A 13,499-nucleotide genomic window follows, 5' to 3' on the forward strand; every position below is an offset into this window, starting at 1 on the left:
TCAACGTCAGGCTACGTAGTTGAGGCTCGCGCAAATTGAAACGCGTGTCCACGTGACTCCGCGTCAAATCGGCTCCGCGCTCTCACCTCTTCATCATCTCATCAGCCATCGATGGGACGCTGGAAATCATGGAGTGCTCAGGTGAGAATCCTGCCAGTGATCCACAGCCTGATGCAACTCCTGGTGAAGAATTTGGCACTCTGAAATATCAGCTACTCGGTCCCTCTTTAACCAAAGCGGGCCAAGACTCAGTCGATCAGCAAAAGGTGCGCTTGATGATTGTATCTATATTGAGCTATAGCTGAACTCGAGTTCTCAGGTATCCGAGATTATCTACAATGCCTCCAAGGGCTCTAAGTTCTTTAATCACGAACAACAGCGGGATCGAAACCTCACGTTAAAAATCGAGCGAATCGTAAAAGAAAAGGCACGGCTAGAACGTCTAGACTTGAACAGTGAGCTACGACGTGCCGATGAATACCTCGCTGAACTAGAATTGAGCCGTGATATTTCTCAGCATGTCGTCCATGTGGATTGTGACGCGTTCTTTGCCGCTGTCGAGGAGCTTGACCGGCCCGAGTTGAAGAAAGTGCCTATGGCGGTCGGTAAAGGAGTCTTGACAACCTGCAACTATCTGGCAAGGAAGTTTGGCGTTAGAAGTGGTATGGCTTCGTTTGTCGCGAAAAAGCTTTGCCCGCAGCTGGTCCTTTTGCCGCAGAACTACGAGAAATACACCGCAAAGGCCAAAGAAATCCGCGCTATCATGGCCGAATATGACCCTCTTTTCGAGAGTGCGAGTATAGACGAAGCCTATTTGAATATCACAGCATATTGCAACGAAAACCACTTGGAGCCTGACGAAGTTGTTCGGCGGATGCGTGCTGAGATATTGGAAACGACCAAGGTGTCTGTTTCAGCCGGAATTGCTGCTAATGCGAAGATCGCAAAGATTGCCTCCAACATCAACAAGCCCAATGGGCAATTTCAAGTCCCCAATGACCGTGATGCAATCATGGAATTCATGCACGACCTCTCGGTCCGCAAAGTCAATGGAATTGGCCGAGTATTCGAGCGAGAGCTGGAATCAATAGGCGTCAAGAAGTGTGGTGATATCTTCCCACATCGTGCATTGTTGACCAATCTATTTGGGGAGAAGGCTTTCCAATTCCTGGCCCAGTGCTACCTCGGTCTTGGGAGGACCAAAATTGAGCCTGTCGAGACCCATGAGCGTAAAAGTGTCAGTACAGAGACTACGTTTCATGAGATTGGAGACAAGGAGGAACTGCGAGCGAAGCTCTGGTGGGCTGCGCAGGAGCTTGAAAAGGATCTGGCACGGACTCAATTCAAAGGCCGCACGCTTGTTCTGAAAGTCAAACTGCATACCTTCGAAGTGCTCACGCGCCAGACGGCTCCATCTCGTGCCGTCTCCCTGGCAAAAGATTTGTATTCCTTTGCTCTGCCCATGCTCGCCAAGCTTGAGAAGGATATCCCGGGCATGAAGCTCCGGCTTCTCGGTCTTCGCTGCTCGAATCTGGTCAGCACTCAGAAAGTTGGGATTAACTTTTTTGGCGTAGCAGCACAACCAAAACCTGCCACTGAGCCCACTCCTGTGCCGGCCTCTGGTGTGGATACACATCACGAGATTTGTGCCGAGGAGGCTTTCGAGGCGGCGGCTCGGCAGGAAATCCAGGACGAGATGAATGATCTAGAGCAGCTGAGTCAAGAAACGCCTGATGTTTCTGTCACTCGCAGGTCAGAGGCCTCTGCAGTCCAAGAGGTGGTTGAAGAACCCCCGATGTGGGATTGCCCGATATGTACACGACCACAGGTCGCGGATGATCGCACTTTTAACGAGCATGTGGACTTCTGTCTCTCTAGACAGACGATCCGAGAAGTGGTGCAGGACACATCAGAAGAAACAACCTTGATACCCAACAATTCTAGGAAAAGGAAGATGCCGTCACAGACTGATATTCCTGAAACGGACCCAAAACAGAAGCGGCTTTTTTTCCAATGACTTTTTTTCCCCCGTGGAAGCGTCTTCGTCGGGCCTGCGTGAAGCTTGAATGGCATGCAATGCCAGTCATCCAGACGAAACAGCACCGAGCTCCTGCTCTCCACAGCCCCAGGCTTAATGCGGAATGCAGCAATTATCGTTTTATTGCAGGCTCACCGTTCTTCAGTCCCCACTTGACAACCGCCAGATTCGGGAGAGAAGCGGGATATCTAGGGGCAAGAAGGATAAAGGGGGCTTTTTCTCTCTGGTCGTATTGGCAATGACATGCCAATTTAGGGCGTTGTACGGAGTAGAGCCAATTCCCACAGACAATAGAGGTCTCACAAGTACCCCCAAGATCACCAAATATCAATAGTTCGACCTTCGAAGTAAGGAATTCCACGTTGCGGTGAAGCGCCGCCCTAAACCCAATCGGGTGGCATTGTTTTCGTCACTCGACTTTCTCTTCGACTTTCTTGATTCTCCCTTCCGTCAGGCCACAAATTCCCTGTTAAGACGGAAAAAAACAGCTGATTCTTTGTATTGGCCGGTGCCATCATGCTCATGTCCTGTGGCACCTGGCAATGCCATAACCTGCACCCCCCGCAACTATGACCTACGATAAACAAAACAATGGCAGTCTCGCCAAACCATTTACGCCCACCCTCAGCGCTGCATTTCATAGGAGTAACAAGTCTCCCCTGACACCAAAACTTGCAAGCCCAAGTCCAGGTGCAGGTCCAGGATTTCCACGCCGCCTTGCACAACCCGACCACCCCTATTCCACCCCCTCCAAGGACGACTCCCCCGCGGTCCCGACCTTTCTAAGCGCCAACGTCACTCCACGATCTGGTCCTCGAACCACCCGGCGAGATGGCGCTCTCTACTCCCCCACAAACACATCACCTGCCCCCTCTCCCTCTCCACATACACCTTACTCCCAGTCAACAATCGGCTATGGCCGTCGAGACCGCAGCCCGGCTCGCGGGGTCAAGCCGGAACAATCACGAAGTTTGAGGGCAAAGACCTTGACGGCAGAGAATCAGCCTACGTCACGTCCGAATTCTTTCTCAGATATGACATCGGGAACTCCGCTGTTCTTTCATGCGTCCGATGCACGATCGTCACATTCTGCTGAGCCGCCAGATGCCCCTCGCCCGAGGCCACAGGGGAAGACATCTCCAGCCTCGAGTTTCATATATGCGAACGGAGACCAAGAGCGCAAATCGCCGGGGGAACAACCGAATGTTGCGTCCACTTCTGCCAAACGCCGATCGGGTGGTCTCCCCCGCCCCCTGCCCGCCAGCAAACCAACACCTGCCTCCTCGCGTTTGAGTTCTCCCGGTCTTCCAGATGTGGCTCCAAACCCCCCGGAAGATGCGAGGCTACCGTACATCGCCAGCGCTGAGAATGGACTAGGGCTTATTCCGCGTCTTGGCTCGCCGTCGTCCAGTACAAACGGCGAGAAACCACGACCGCAACAGATCCGACATACCAAGTCCTCAAGTGTCGACTCGGGCCGCCATGATAACCATGCACAAGATGGCTTGCGCGAAAGCCCAGTCATCGTATCCGGGAGCTATTTTGGTGAAGGGACAGCGCCCGTGATGTCGGAACAGATACCCACCCTCCGCCCTCGCATCTTCAGCAATGGATCCACTGCCTCAACTGATACATACCCTCCTGCACCGCTCAGCCCCGGGAAATCCGACGGTCCGAGCGAAGCAGCTCTCAATGCGCGTACCGAGCGCAAGATCATGGATCTGGAAATTAGCAACTCTTCACTACTAGCCATCAACCGTACCCTAGAGCGCGAAATGCGGCAACAGAAGGCGGAGCTTCGGCGATTCCGGCGACTGAGCCGCTCGGGGCGGATATCAATGGCACCGTCCACTCGCTCATTCTCCGGAGCGGCACTCTCAGTAACTGGTGAGCTGGATGAAGGCGAAAGTGAGATTTCCAACCGGTCACAAGATGATATGTCCGACATCAGCGACGAGGATTCAATCGCTGATGAAAGCGTCCTGAGTCCGGGCTCGCTGGCTGAGCATGATGCCAAGCACCGTGTCAATGATGAGAAACGCGTCATGCTTGACTTGGCGCGACATCAGGAGGTGCTCGTGGACAGCCAGAGGATGAATCAAAGCCTCAAGCGCTGCCTAGGATGGACCGAAGAACTCATCAAAGAAGGACAGCGGGCCCTTGAGTACAATGTCCACGTTCAAGACGTTGAGCTGGGTGGCCGAGTCCTAGCACCTGAAGAGTTGGGGGAAATCGGTGAGAGCGGCCGTGGTCTTTTGAGCCCTTCAACTGAATATAACGCCATCTTTTCTCCTGTGGATGCCTCCGAGTCGTCATTTGCTGAATCGCCATCTATTGGAACACTATCTCCTAGGCCATCTATTTCTGCTGATCCGAGTACATGATGCTATTTCTTGCCCTCGTCTCCTGGCGGGACGATTCGTTTTTTTTTTTTTTTTTTTCCCCTCTCTTTCTTGCTCATACATTTGCACAATACCCTTTTTCGATGCCTTTCATTCTGATTCATCCCTTCATTTCTTCGATTGATACAGGCCATTATTTCACTCTTTGGGGCTTAACGATTTGTACTATGAGATTCTCAGCTTCATGCCTTTCTTCCATTGCGTTCACAATTTCCATCAGACAGGATGGTCAGTGATAGACCTTTCTATACCGGATCATTTCATCCATCTCGAACGCTTTTTCTTGGCTATTTTGAAAGATACCCGATGTGCAACTATTGTCTTGTGTTTATTTGTTTCCACACTAATTGACATGAACGCTTGAGAATGCTAGACTGTCGATTATGTTGTTTTAATGTTGTGTTCTGTCATTATCTCATGTCTTGATTGTTCTAGAAACGAAAGGCCAGAATTCACTATGGTTACTCTCTGCAACTTGCAAAACACAAATATCATTATATTCATGGTCGACATCATCAACAGGGTTCACTTCAGTCCCACATCATGGAAATGGACACCGTCCCATCCGCTGGTGACGAAGAGTCTCCTTGAAATCCTCCAATTCCTTATACCCCTTACCCTCGAAATACTTCGGTCCGAGATCATGGGTGTGATAGCCCTGTGGGTAATATTTGTCGCCGTCATCACCAGGCAAAGGTTGCCCAAGCGCCCACTTAAACCACGCCATCGGCCCCCAGCGGTTCCAGAGCGTGGGCTGCACATAGAACGGAGCTCCTTCGTATATCAACACCCAGTTGCGGCCGTGTTCGTTCGGTTTCTCAGTGAACACATCCAAACGCATGAAGTTCGGGCGTGGGAGTGATAGATATCGCAGGTATAGTTGGCGAAGCTTGAATGTCGAGGCGAGTACGCCGCTGAAGAATGCAGGTGGTTCTTCCATCCTAGAAACCCCATTAGATACTTTGTGCGTGGTGCTCGATGAGTTAGGATACATACATCATTGCGGTCCGCAGTCTATCGCCCATCAGATATGACACGAAGTACCCACCGAACGGCTTCAAGAAGGTTGGCACGTTATATAGCAGCACGTCAATGGTCTTTTCCGCAATCTCTTTATTGCGAGGGTGTGGCTTCATGTGCTGGACTTCGTACTCCTCGCTCCATGCACCAATCTCCTCCAACCAATGAATCCCATCTTGGAAGCCAGTCTTTCCAGAGGGCAAAGTGTCGTAGCTGATCCCTAACGCATCGCCAAGACTCTTCCAGTATGTCCCGATAGCGCAACGTTCCATTTCAGTCATCTCGCGCCATTCGAATACTTTCACAAACCGGATTGGCTCGAGGGCGAACAGGCTTAAGGTGTATAACATGTCAGCTTCGAGGATCTTTCCGGTAGCTCGGTAGCCCTTGTGCAGGAACTTGGTTCGGGCTATTGCTGTGTGCGCTCGCTCGGAGCGTGGTTCGAAGGCCATGAATTCGCCGATCAGCGTGCCTGTGTCGGCATATCGTTTGAATGATGTCGTGGAGTCTGATAACTGCGATGTCTTCAGAAGTAGGGTGGATATCGTTGGAATGCCATATGTCTGCCTCTATTAACTTCGAGTCATGTACTGGGATGGGATTCACATACACGGAAGAGGGCAAACTGCAGTGACTTGAGCACAATAAAGGGAAACTCGGTCTGCATGATTGTCTTTTGAATTGCCCAGGCATCTTGATCGGTCATGCTGCGCATGGATTGCCTCGTTCCATAGTCGCTATATTTCTTGTGAAGTATCTGCCGTCGTTGGAAACGCAATGAAGATACCAACGCTAGATATGTTGCTAGCCCTAGCAGCACACATAGTATCTGCTGATGCGGTGAGGCTTGTAACAAGGAGTTCAATAGCGGAACATCCTTAATACTGGACATGGAGAATGATGCCATCTCTATAATCAAGGGATTAGAATAACTCTTTAAATGTATATTTGGAGGATCTTGAGATGTGATCCTCTCTACCAAGACCAAGTCACTGCACTTTTTATATACATTCATTCTTCTATCAAAATATATTGCCTATGACGATGAATGTCTGTCAAGTCGTGAAGTACAATATTGTAGATCTCATGCTAAAACGAACGGACCGAGGAATATAGCCTCGCGCGGGGAAACTTCACCTTGCCAATGCACAACACAAGTCTGTGTATATGTGTGTATACACATATGAGATATTACGCTAAATAAAACACTTATGAAATGTCTTCAACCGTCCAAGAGAGTCGTGTGGCCCAGTCTACCGAGGTTTGCAATCAACTCCGAATCATTCGACCAAGCCCTGTGCCAACTTTCAATGAAATTTATCCAATTAGATCTTCATGAATCAGCCTGATCGACAAAGTACTCGGTATCTCGGTCGGAGGGATTAGAACCGACATCGTACGATATATACAATTCCTTGCTGCCTCCCCTCTACCGAATCCCACTCACCATCCTCCCCTCTACCGAATCCCACTCACCATCCTCGCCCATCCTAGAGAAACCGGGGAGCGCGGCGTCCACAGTACATCCTTCGATGAGATCGTAACCGTTATCAATGAGGTCCTCCGGCTCACACTCCTCTAATACTTCTGGGTCGTAGTATTCCAAGTGACCCTGGTCTCTACCACCCGTTTAGCATATTGAAACACATTTTTGTTATTGTATTCGTCAACGAGAGCTCGAATAACGCTTGCACCGACTATTATTAACAAAAGGACAGAGTCGGTAACACGCCGCTTCAACGTTGGAGAACCTGAGCACATGAGGCGAAACGTCTTAGCCTGAATGGCAGTCGTTGCCCATTGCTGGAAATGTTCCCGGATTGTAGTTGTGCTCGAACCTTCGAATAGTGCTTGCTTCCCAATGACAGTGGCCTTAAAACTGTCAAGGATATCTACAACATAGACCGTTCCAAGGATGCTGTACTGCAGCAAGTCAGCGATATGCCATCGGTAGCGACGCAAGAATTCCGTCCAGTCAGAATCACTCTGATATGTAAATCAACACATAGGAAAGCCCCAAGTTGGGAAAAAGAGCCTCGTTTAGAGCTTTCTTTGCCCCTGGACAAGATTAATGACCCCCAAAATGTCAATAGCCAAGGCCGTGTGGGGAAATGCTTGGCCTGGTCAAGTTCATCAACAGCCCTGTAAGCCAGGTCAGTGCACGGGCACAACACGAAAGTCGAAGAAATACGAGATGTCCAAAGTCAACTGGGAGGGACAAATCCAGCAGGCTGTGAGTATCAAATAGGCTTTCTCTGCATTCGTATAAACCTGGTGATGCATCAAAGGAAAAGCGAAAGAAGGCTTGGAGGGACACATCACATCTCGGCACATGACATCTCTCAGCCCTCTGCCAACACCCCCGTTTTGAGATCACGGAACTTCAACTCCACATGATACCCCTGAAGCACCCATTCGCTTACCTTATACCAATTAGGATCAGCATGGACGCCATCTCTATGCGGCTGCTCGTATCGGACACGAGTCACTGGAGTCAACACTGCTTGGTGGCGTTAAGCTCCTAAAATAAGGCTCATCCTGAGCTGTTTCCGATTACGAGCTCCATTGCGTGCCCGTGGGAGAAACCATAAAGCCCAAAGGATCCTGCCCTTTGGTGCCTTTTCGAGCAGTCCTGTTTCTTTGATACTCTTGCGCTTGCAGCGCCCTCCAAAGTAGCTATACCCTAGCTATACATTGACTTCACTATGCTGGCTCTCAGTATTATCTTGTGTGTCCTATTGGGCACGTCCTTGGCCTTTGCCATAGTCGAGCTGGGCCTCTCAGCTTTCGTTGCCGCCGCATATTCTGGCACACAAAGAGTCACCACCTGGAGCGCATATTCGGGCTATTCCTATCGTCAAGTCGACGTGGATCCTCCGGCTATCCTGGTCTTCCTTGTTTTCTCTTCAGTTTGGACTATCCTTGTGACAGTCGCCGCCCTAGTACTGCCCTGGTACTATAATCGCAAGGGTTTCGTGAGCGCAAAACTCAACACTGTCCTCGCCGCTATCTTCGTGGCCACTTATTTCGTCACTATGGTATTTTGGTTGGCATGCTTCGCTGACCTCGCCAGTCTGCTTGGTGGTGCTACTAGTGTAAACCCCTACTACAATGCCGTGCTTGCTTTTGGCGTGCTCCTTTGGTAGGTTCCCTAGACAGTTTCTAGTCAATACACATGCAGCACAAGGAACTGACCTGACGCTCAACTCATATCTAGGCTGATTTTTCTTGCCCTTGTCGTATTCACCATTCTTGCCATGTGTGGCGTTTTGGTGTCTGACTGGGCTGGATACCAGTCTGTCAAGAAGGAGAACGGGGGTGGTGTGTCCCAGACTAGCGCTGACCCTGCCCACCCAGTGCCGATGAGTGCGAATCCTATAGTCCCACTGAAGCTGTGATATTGCGATGCTAATGGTCTTCTTCATGAACAGCGGAGCAGTCGACGGTTTAGCCATTACTCGCCCGCCGAGCACCACATAATCCAGAATGATCGCCTCACCATGGTGTCGTGGCCGCTGCAAGGAATAGTAATTGGTTTCATGGGGACTGGTTACATGTTCTGCGTATTTTCAACATTCGTATACCACCTACAGTACCAATAATAACTAATGTCATGCCAATGGTTTTCCAATGTTATTATTAAGAGCATCTATGTCCATACAATCATCAAACCGTTGCCGTGCTGTTGCGACTAGTTAGAGAAAGGGAGGTATATAGTCCAATCTATCGCTTGAACAAACTGGCCGTCGCAACCGGTAAGCGTCCAGTCGCTGTAAAAAGCAGAATCGTCCTGGGAAACAGGCGAGAAGGTAAAAAGCAAACCCAACATGTATGTCCAGGATATAATGAACCGGCTATCAAGAAAGAACAGGTACGAGATGAAACTCAACCAGAAACAAAAAAATGAGATGGATAATGAAGCAATCAGACAGTGGTCTCTTCCACAGGCTCTTTCCCGTGGGTCTCCTCATGGTCGTGCTTGGACTTCTTCTTCTTTTTGTCCTTCTCCTTCTCATCCTTGCCCTTTTTGCTCATGGCCTCGGCCATAAGCTGCTCGAAGGCCATGTAATCGCCTTCTTCCTCGGGGTCGCGTGCGGCCTAAAAGTGATTAGCGTGGTACTCCTGCAGAGAACGGACGTCAATATACCTTCGCGTAGATATTGCCGGCAATCACCAGCGCATGCGCACGCTCAACACGTTTCTCAAGCCGGGTCCGCTTGTCGCTCAGAATCTGGTCACAGACATCACGCAGGACACTCTGGATTTCGAACTTGCTGCCACGCCACGCCGCAGCGAGGATCTTGCCAGTAACTTTCTTCTCGTATTCGGCCTTCTTCTCGTCAGTCCAATCTTCACCGCCGCGTTCCTCCATCTTGGCCATCTCCTCCATAGTCATCTGTGCATCGATGGCTGTGGAGATGGTGGTCCAGGTCTCCTTCGCGAGGGTGCCCTTGTCCTTCAACCGGGAGAAGAAGCCAGAGATACCCAGGAACTTCTGTGACTTGAGGAAGGAAGTACCCTTCTGAACATAGGTTTGGCCGACAGCGTGGAGAATTTCCAGGCCGAAAGATTCCATCTTCAAGTTCTCGACCTCGAGTCGGATCTTCTCCTCGAAAGCATGGGACACATCCTTGCCCTTGTCCGTCTCAGTCCAAACGCTCAAACGATCAATCAGCTTATTCGCTAGTGTGTTGACACGATCCTCTCGAGCCTTTCTGCGCTCATCCTCAAAGGCAGTAAGGCGTTCTTGCTGCTCCTTGGACAGACCCTTCTTCTTCTCCTTTTTGCGCAGCTCCTTCTCCTCCTGGGACAGACCGGCTGCCTCCATGCGAGCTTCTTCTTCGGATTTGTCCATGAGGGCCTGTTGGCCGAAGTTGCGCCGGGGGGGTGCTGGTGCCAGAGCTCTGGTCGGTGGTTGGCTTCTCGGATGGGCCGGCAGCTGCAGCTGCAGCTGCAGGTGCGGCCCCTGCCGCCGTATCGTGGGTTTCGTAAGCAGGGGTCGGGGCTCCAGCTGCAGCCTTCACCTCCTCGTCGTGGATGTTCAGCTTCTCTTCCGCGGACTGGGCCAGCTCTTCCTCCTCCATTTCCTGCATCGTGATGTCCATAGTTGCGGTGAGGTCCTTCATGAGGGAAATCTCGCCGATAAGATCAACAAATGCCTCACCACCGAAGATCATGCTGAAAAATTCGGACGGGTCCTCTGTACACGACAAATCAGAAACGTTGCCCTGGTCATTAGTACGCATGTAATGGACATACCGAAGCCACCACCAGGCACCGACTCCTCCTTGCCAAATTTATCATATCGCTTTCGGAGATCTTCATTGCTCAGGACTTGGTACGCCTCACCGATCTATAGTAGCAGGATATCAGCCTCGTGTAAATGCATCATTGTTGTTGCGCAATCATACCGCCTGGAAGCGTTCGTGTGCGGTTTCATCTCCCGGGTTCTTATCTGCAACAATGGATTAGAAAAATTGGCAAGGTAATTCAAAGACAGGCATACCTGGGTGAGTGACAATAGCAAGTTTCCGGTAGGCCTTCTTAATTTCCAGCTCGGTGGCCGTAGGTGGCACACCTAGGGCATCATAGTAGGCAGTATCGGCAACCATCGCAGCGACCGAGCCTAATTTGAGAACAGGCAGGTTGGGGAAAAATAAAATTCAAAGGTCTGAAGAAAGGAAAATCAGTAGACCTGTTGTTGTTTAGGCAGAACCTCAAGATATTTTTCGGGAGTTGGCGCTGATATCATGTGGGGTTGTATGCATGGTTTGCTCCAGTCACGTGTAAGCTAACTCTGCTTTTAATCTGTCTGGCCTTTTCCCCTTTTCCCTCCCCATCCGCCGTTCCCCCAGGTTCTGTTGTTTGTTTGTGTTTTTGATTAATTCTCGGCTTCAATTCCCTTCTTTTTCCTGGATCCGGTTTACACTATTAGGCTACTTCGCCTTCTAACAATTCCTTGAACTTCCAGCTTACGCGCCTCTCCCCCGCCCATCATGGGTCTCATCGGCAATGCTCTCTACTACTCCTTTCACCCCATGGAGCTGAGGTCAATTATCCAGTGGTATGTTCTGGAAATTCGTTGGAGATGACGTGCCAAGCTAATCATCCCCGCCGCATAGGAAAGTCTGGCACAACCCGCCCCATGAGCGTAACGAGCAGAACGAGACCGAGAATCAGAAGATCTGTTTCAAGTTTTTGGACAAAACCAGCCGCAGCTTCAGCGCTGTTATCAAGGAGTTACACCCCGAACTGTTGATTCCTATCTGCATTTTCTACTTGGTCCTCCGTGGGCTGGATACCATCGAGGATGACACTTCCATTCCCTTGGCCACGAAGGAACCTCTCCTCCGAGACTTTAAGGATATCCTGACACAGGATGGCTGGACTTTCACTGGGAATAGGCCGGAGGAGAAGGACCGTGAGCTGCTGGTTCAGTTCAACCACGTCATCACCGAGTTCATGAACATGAAGCCCGAGTATCAGGCTATCATCAAGGACATCACCGAAAAGATGGGCAATGGCATGGCTGACTATGCCATCAAGGCAGAGAATGACGATGCCAGTGTCAAGACCAAGGAGGAGTACGATCTGTACTGTTTCTATGTCGCTGGACTGGTTGGCGAGGGCCTTACTCGCCTCTTTGTCGAGGCCGGGTTTGGTAACCCAGCTTTGTTGAAACGCCCCAACTTGCATAAGTCAATGGGTCTTTTCCTCCAGAAGACCAATATCATCCGTGACGTCCGGGAGGATTTCGACGATAACCGACGATTCTGGCCTCAGGAAATTTGGTCCAAGCATGTCGACAACTTTGAGGATCTCTTCAAGCCCGAGCACCTCGACGCAGCCCTTAACTGCAGTTCGGAGATGGTTCTGAACGCGCTGGAGCATGCCGAGGAGTGTCTGTTCTACCTGGCCGGTATGCGAGAGCAGAGTGTTTTCAACTTCTGTGCGATCCCGCAGTCCATGGCCATCGCCACCATGGAGTTGTGTTTCCGCAATCCCGATATTTTCAAGCGCAACATCAAGATCACCAAGGGAGATGCATGTGACCTCATGCACAAGTCCACGCAGAACTTGTCGGTTCTATGCGACACCTTCCGCCAGTACACGCGCAAGATCCACAAGAAGAATACCCCCAAGGACCCCAACTTCCTGAAGATCAGCATTGTCTGCGGACAGATTGAGAAGTTTATCGAGACCATCTTCCCAACGCAATCCGCCGAGACCGCCAACCGCAAGGTCACTGGTGAAGCCACTGCGGCTGAGCTGAAGAGGAAGCAAGAAGAGGACGAGAACAAGAAAGATGTGTACTTCATGATGGCTCTCATGGGAGTTATCGTTGTCGTTATCGCTAGTATCATGATCTTCGCTGCCTGGATGATGGGCGCCCGGTTCGACCTTGCCTTCAAGGAAATCACGTCCGGCCACTTCCGGCCTCCGGTGAAGAACCAGCTTGAACACCCCGAGCTTTGAAACCCCTAAGAAATTATTCTCACACGGCGTTACGACCTTTTACTGTCTAATATTTTCGATTCCCCCTCCTGGCGGCATATTGTGTTACTATTTTCTCGTCCCCGGTGGCCCCAACGTGTATTGATAATATCATAACCTTTTCTTTTCTTTCGTGCACCCACGCATACTAACCTTCCCATTTCCAACCCAAATTCCTAGCACGGATGTCAAATTGCGATCCGGCCCTTTTATAGCCGAGATTGTGCCGAAGAAGTGCTTATATCGAAATGGAGATTTATCTCGCCAGTGAGTACTAGATTTTTGTCCTACGGTTGGCAAACATCCATTGAAGATCTGGAATATCCCGTATATGTAAATTTGTATATGTCTATTGGAAATGGAATCAATCTTTTGGAAGTTGAACTCTTCTATAACTAAAAAATAGATCTGGGGAATTCCTAATCAAAAGCCTCGGCTTTCAAATCAACCCCAGATTGTTTATCGTTCTATATCTCTCAACAAATTACTTCCCGTCCACTTATGCATTTTCGCTTTCCATTTCTCTTGTCTTCTATCCCTCGGCA

General features: G+C 50.2%; 6 protein-coding genes across 6 annotated transcripts; 4 read left to right on the forward strand and 2 right to left on the reverse strand.

Moving 5' to 3' along the window:
- Nucleotides 1-128: 128 nt before the first annotated feature.
- Nucleotides 129-2,017, forward strand: N7519_006541 (Y-family DNA polymerase; the record flags this gene model as incomplete). Its single annotated transcript, XM_057293317.1, has 2 exons — nucleotides 129-266; nucleotides 320-2,017. 2 exons carry the CDS (start codon nucleotides 129-131, stop codon nucleotides 2,015-2,017), a joined length of 1,836 nt encoding a protein of 611 aa, XP_057148128.1.
- A 590-nt stretch (nucleotides 2,018-2,607) lies between these two features.
- On the forward strand, nucleotides 2,608-4,422 carry N7519_006542 (uncharacterized protein; the record flags this gene model as incomplete). Its single annotated transcript, XM_057293318.1, has 1 exon — nucleotides 2,608-4,422. The coding sequence occupies one exon, from the start codon at nucleotides 2,608-2,610 to the stop codon at nucleotides 4,420-4,422; it is 1,815 nt and encodes a 604-aa protein (XP_057148129.1).
- Nucleotides 4,423-4,981: 559 nt separating this feature from the next.
- On the reverse strand, nucleotides 4,982-6,175 carry N7519_006543 (uncharacterized protein; the record flags this gene model as incomplete). The annotated part of the gene is made up of 3 exons (XM_057293319.1): nucleotides 4,982-5,381; nucleotides 5,437-6,023; nucleotides 6,071-6,175. 3 exons carry the CDS (start codon nucleotides 6,173-6,175, stop codon nucleotides 4,982-4,984), a joined length of 1,092 nt encoding a protein of 363 aa, XP_057148130.1.
- Nucleotides 6,176-8,165: 1,990 nt separating this feature from the next.
- On the forward strand, nucleotides 8,166-8,858 carry N7519_006544 (uncharacterized protein; the record flags this gene model as incomplete). Its single annotated transcript, XM_057293320.1, has 2 exons — nucleotides 8,166-8,602; nucleotides 8,678-8,858. 2 exons carry the CDS (start codon nucleotides 8,166-8,168, stop codon nucleotides 8,856-8,858), a joined length of 618 nt encoding a protein of 205 aa, XP_057148131.1.
- A 526-nt stretch (nucleotides 8,859-9,384) lies between these two features.
- Nucleotides 9,385-11,072, reverse strand: N7519_006545 (DnaJ domain protein; the record flags this gene model as incomplete). Its single annotated transcript, XM_057293321.1, has 6 exons — nucleotides 9,385-9,558; nucleotides 9,608-10,426; nucleotides 10,485-10,660; nucleotides 10,720-10,813; nucleotides 10,872-10,915; nucleotides 10,967-11,072. 6 exons carry the CDS (start codon nucleotides 11,070-11,072, stop codon nucleotides 9,385-9,387), a joined length of 1,413 nt encoding a protein of 470 aa, XP_057148132.1.
- A 384-nt stretch (nucleotides 11,073-11,456) lies between these two features.
- erg9 (bifunctional farnesyl-diphosphate farnesyltransferase/squalene synthase) lies at nucleotides 11,457-12,936 on the forward strand (the record flags this gene model as incomplete). Its single annotated transcript, XM_057293322.1, has 2 exons — nucleotides 11,457-11,524; nucleotides 11,583-12,936. The coding sequence occupies 2 exons, from the start codon at nucleotides 11,457-11,459 to the stop codon at nucleotides 12,934-12,936; spliced, it is 1,422 nt and encodes a 473-aa protein (XP_057148133.1).
- Between the last annotated feature and the right edge of the window lie 563 nt (nucleotides 12,937-13,499).

The sequence above is a fragment of the Penicillium mononematosum genome, assembly GCF_028829835.1.
Source record: "Penicillium mononematosum strain IBT 11891 chromosome Unknown utg000003l:1.0-8172316.0:1.0-8177699.0, whole genome shotgun sequence".
Lineage (NCBI taxonomy): Eukaryota > Fungi > Ascomycota > Eurotiomycetes > Eurotiales > Aspergillaceae > Penicillium > Penicillium mononematosum.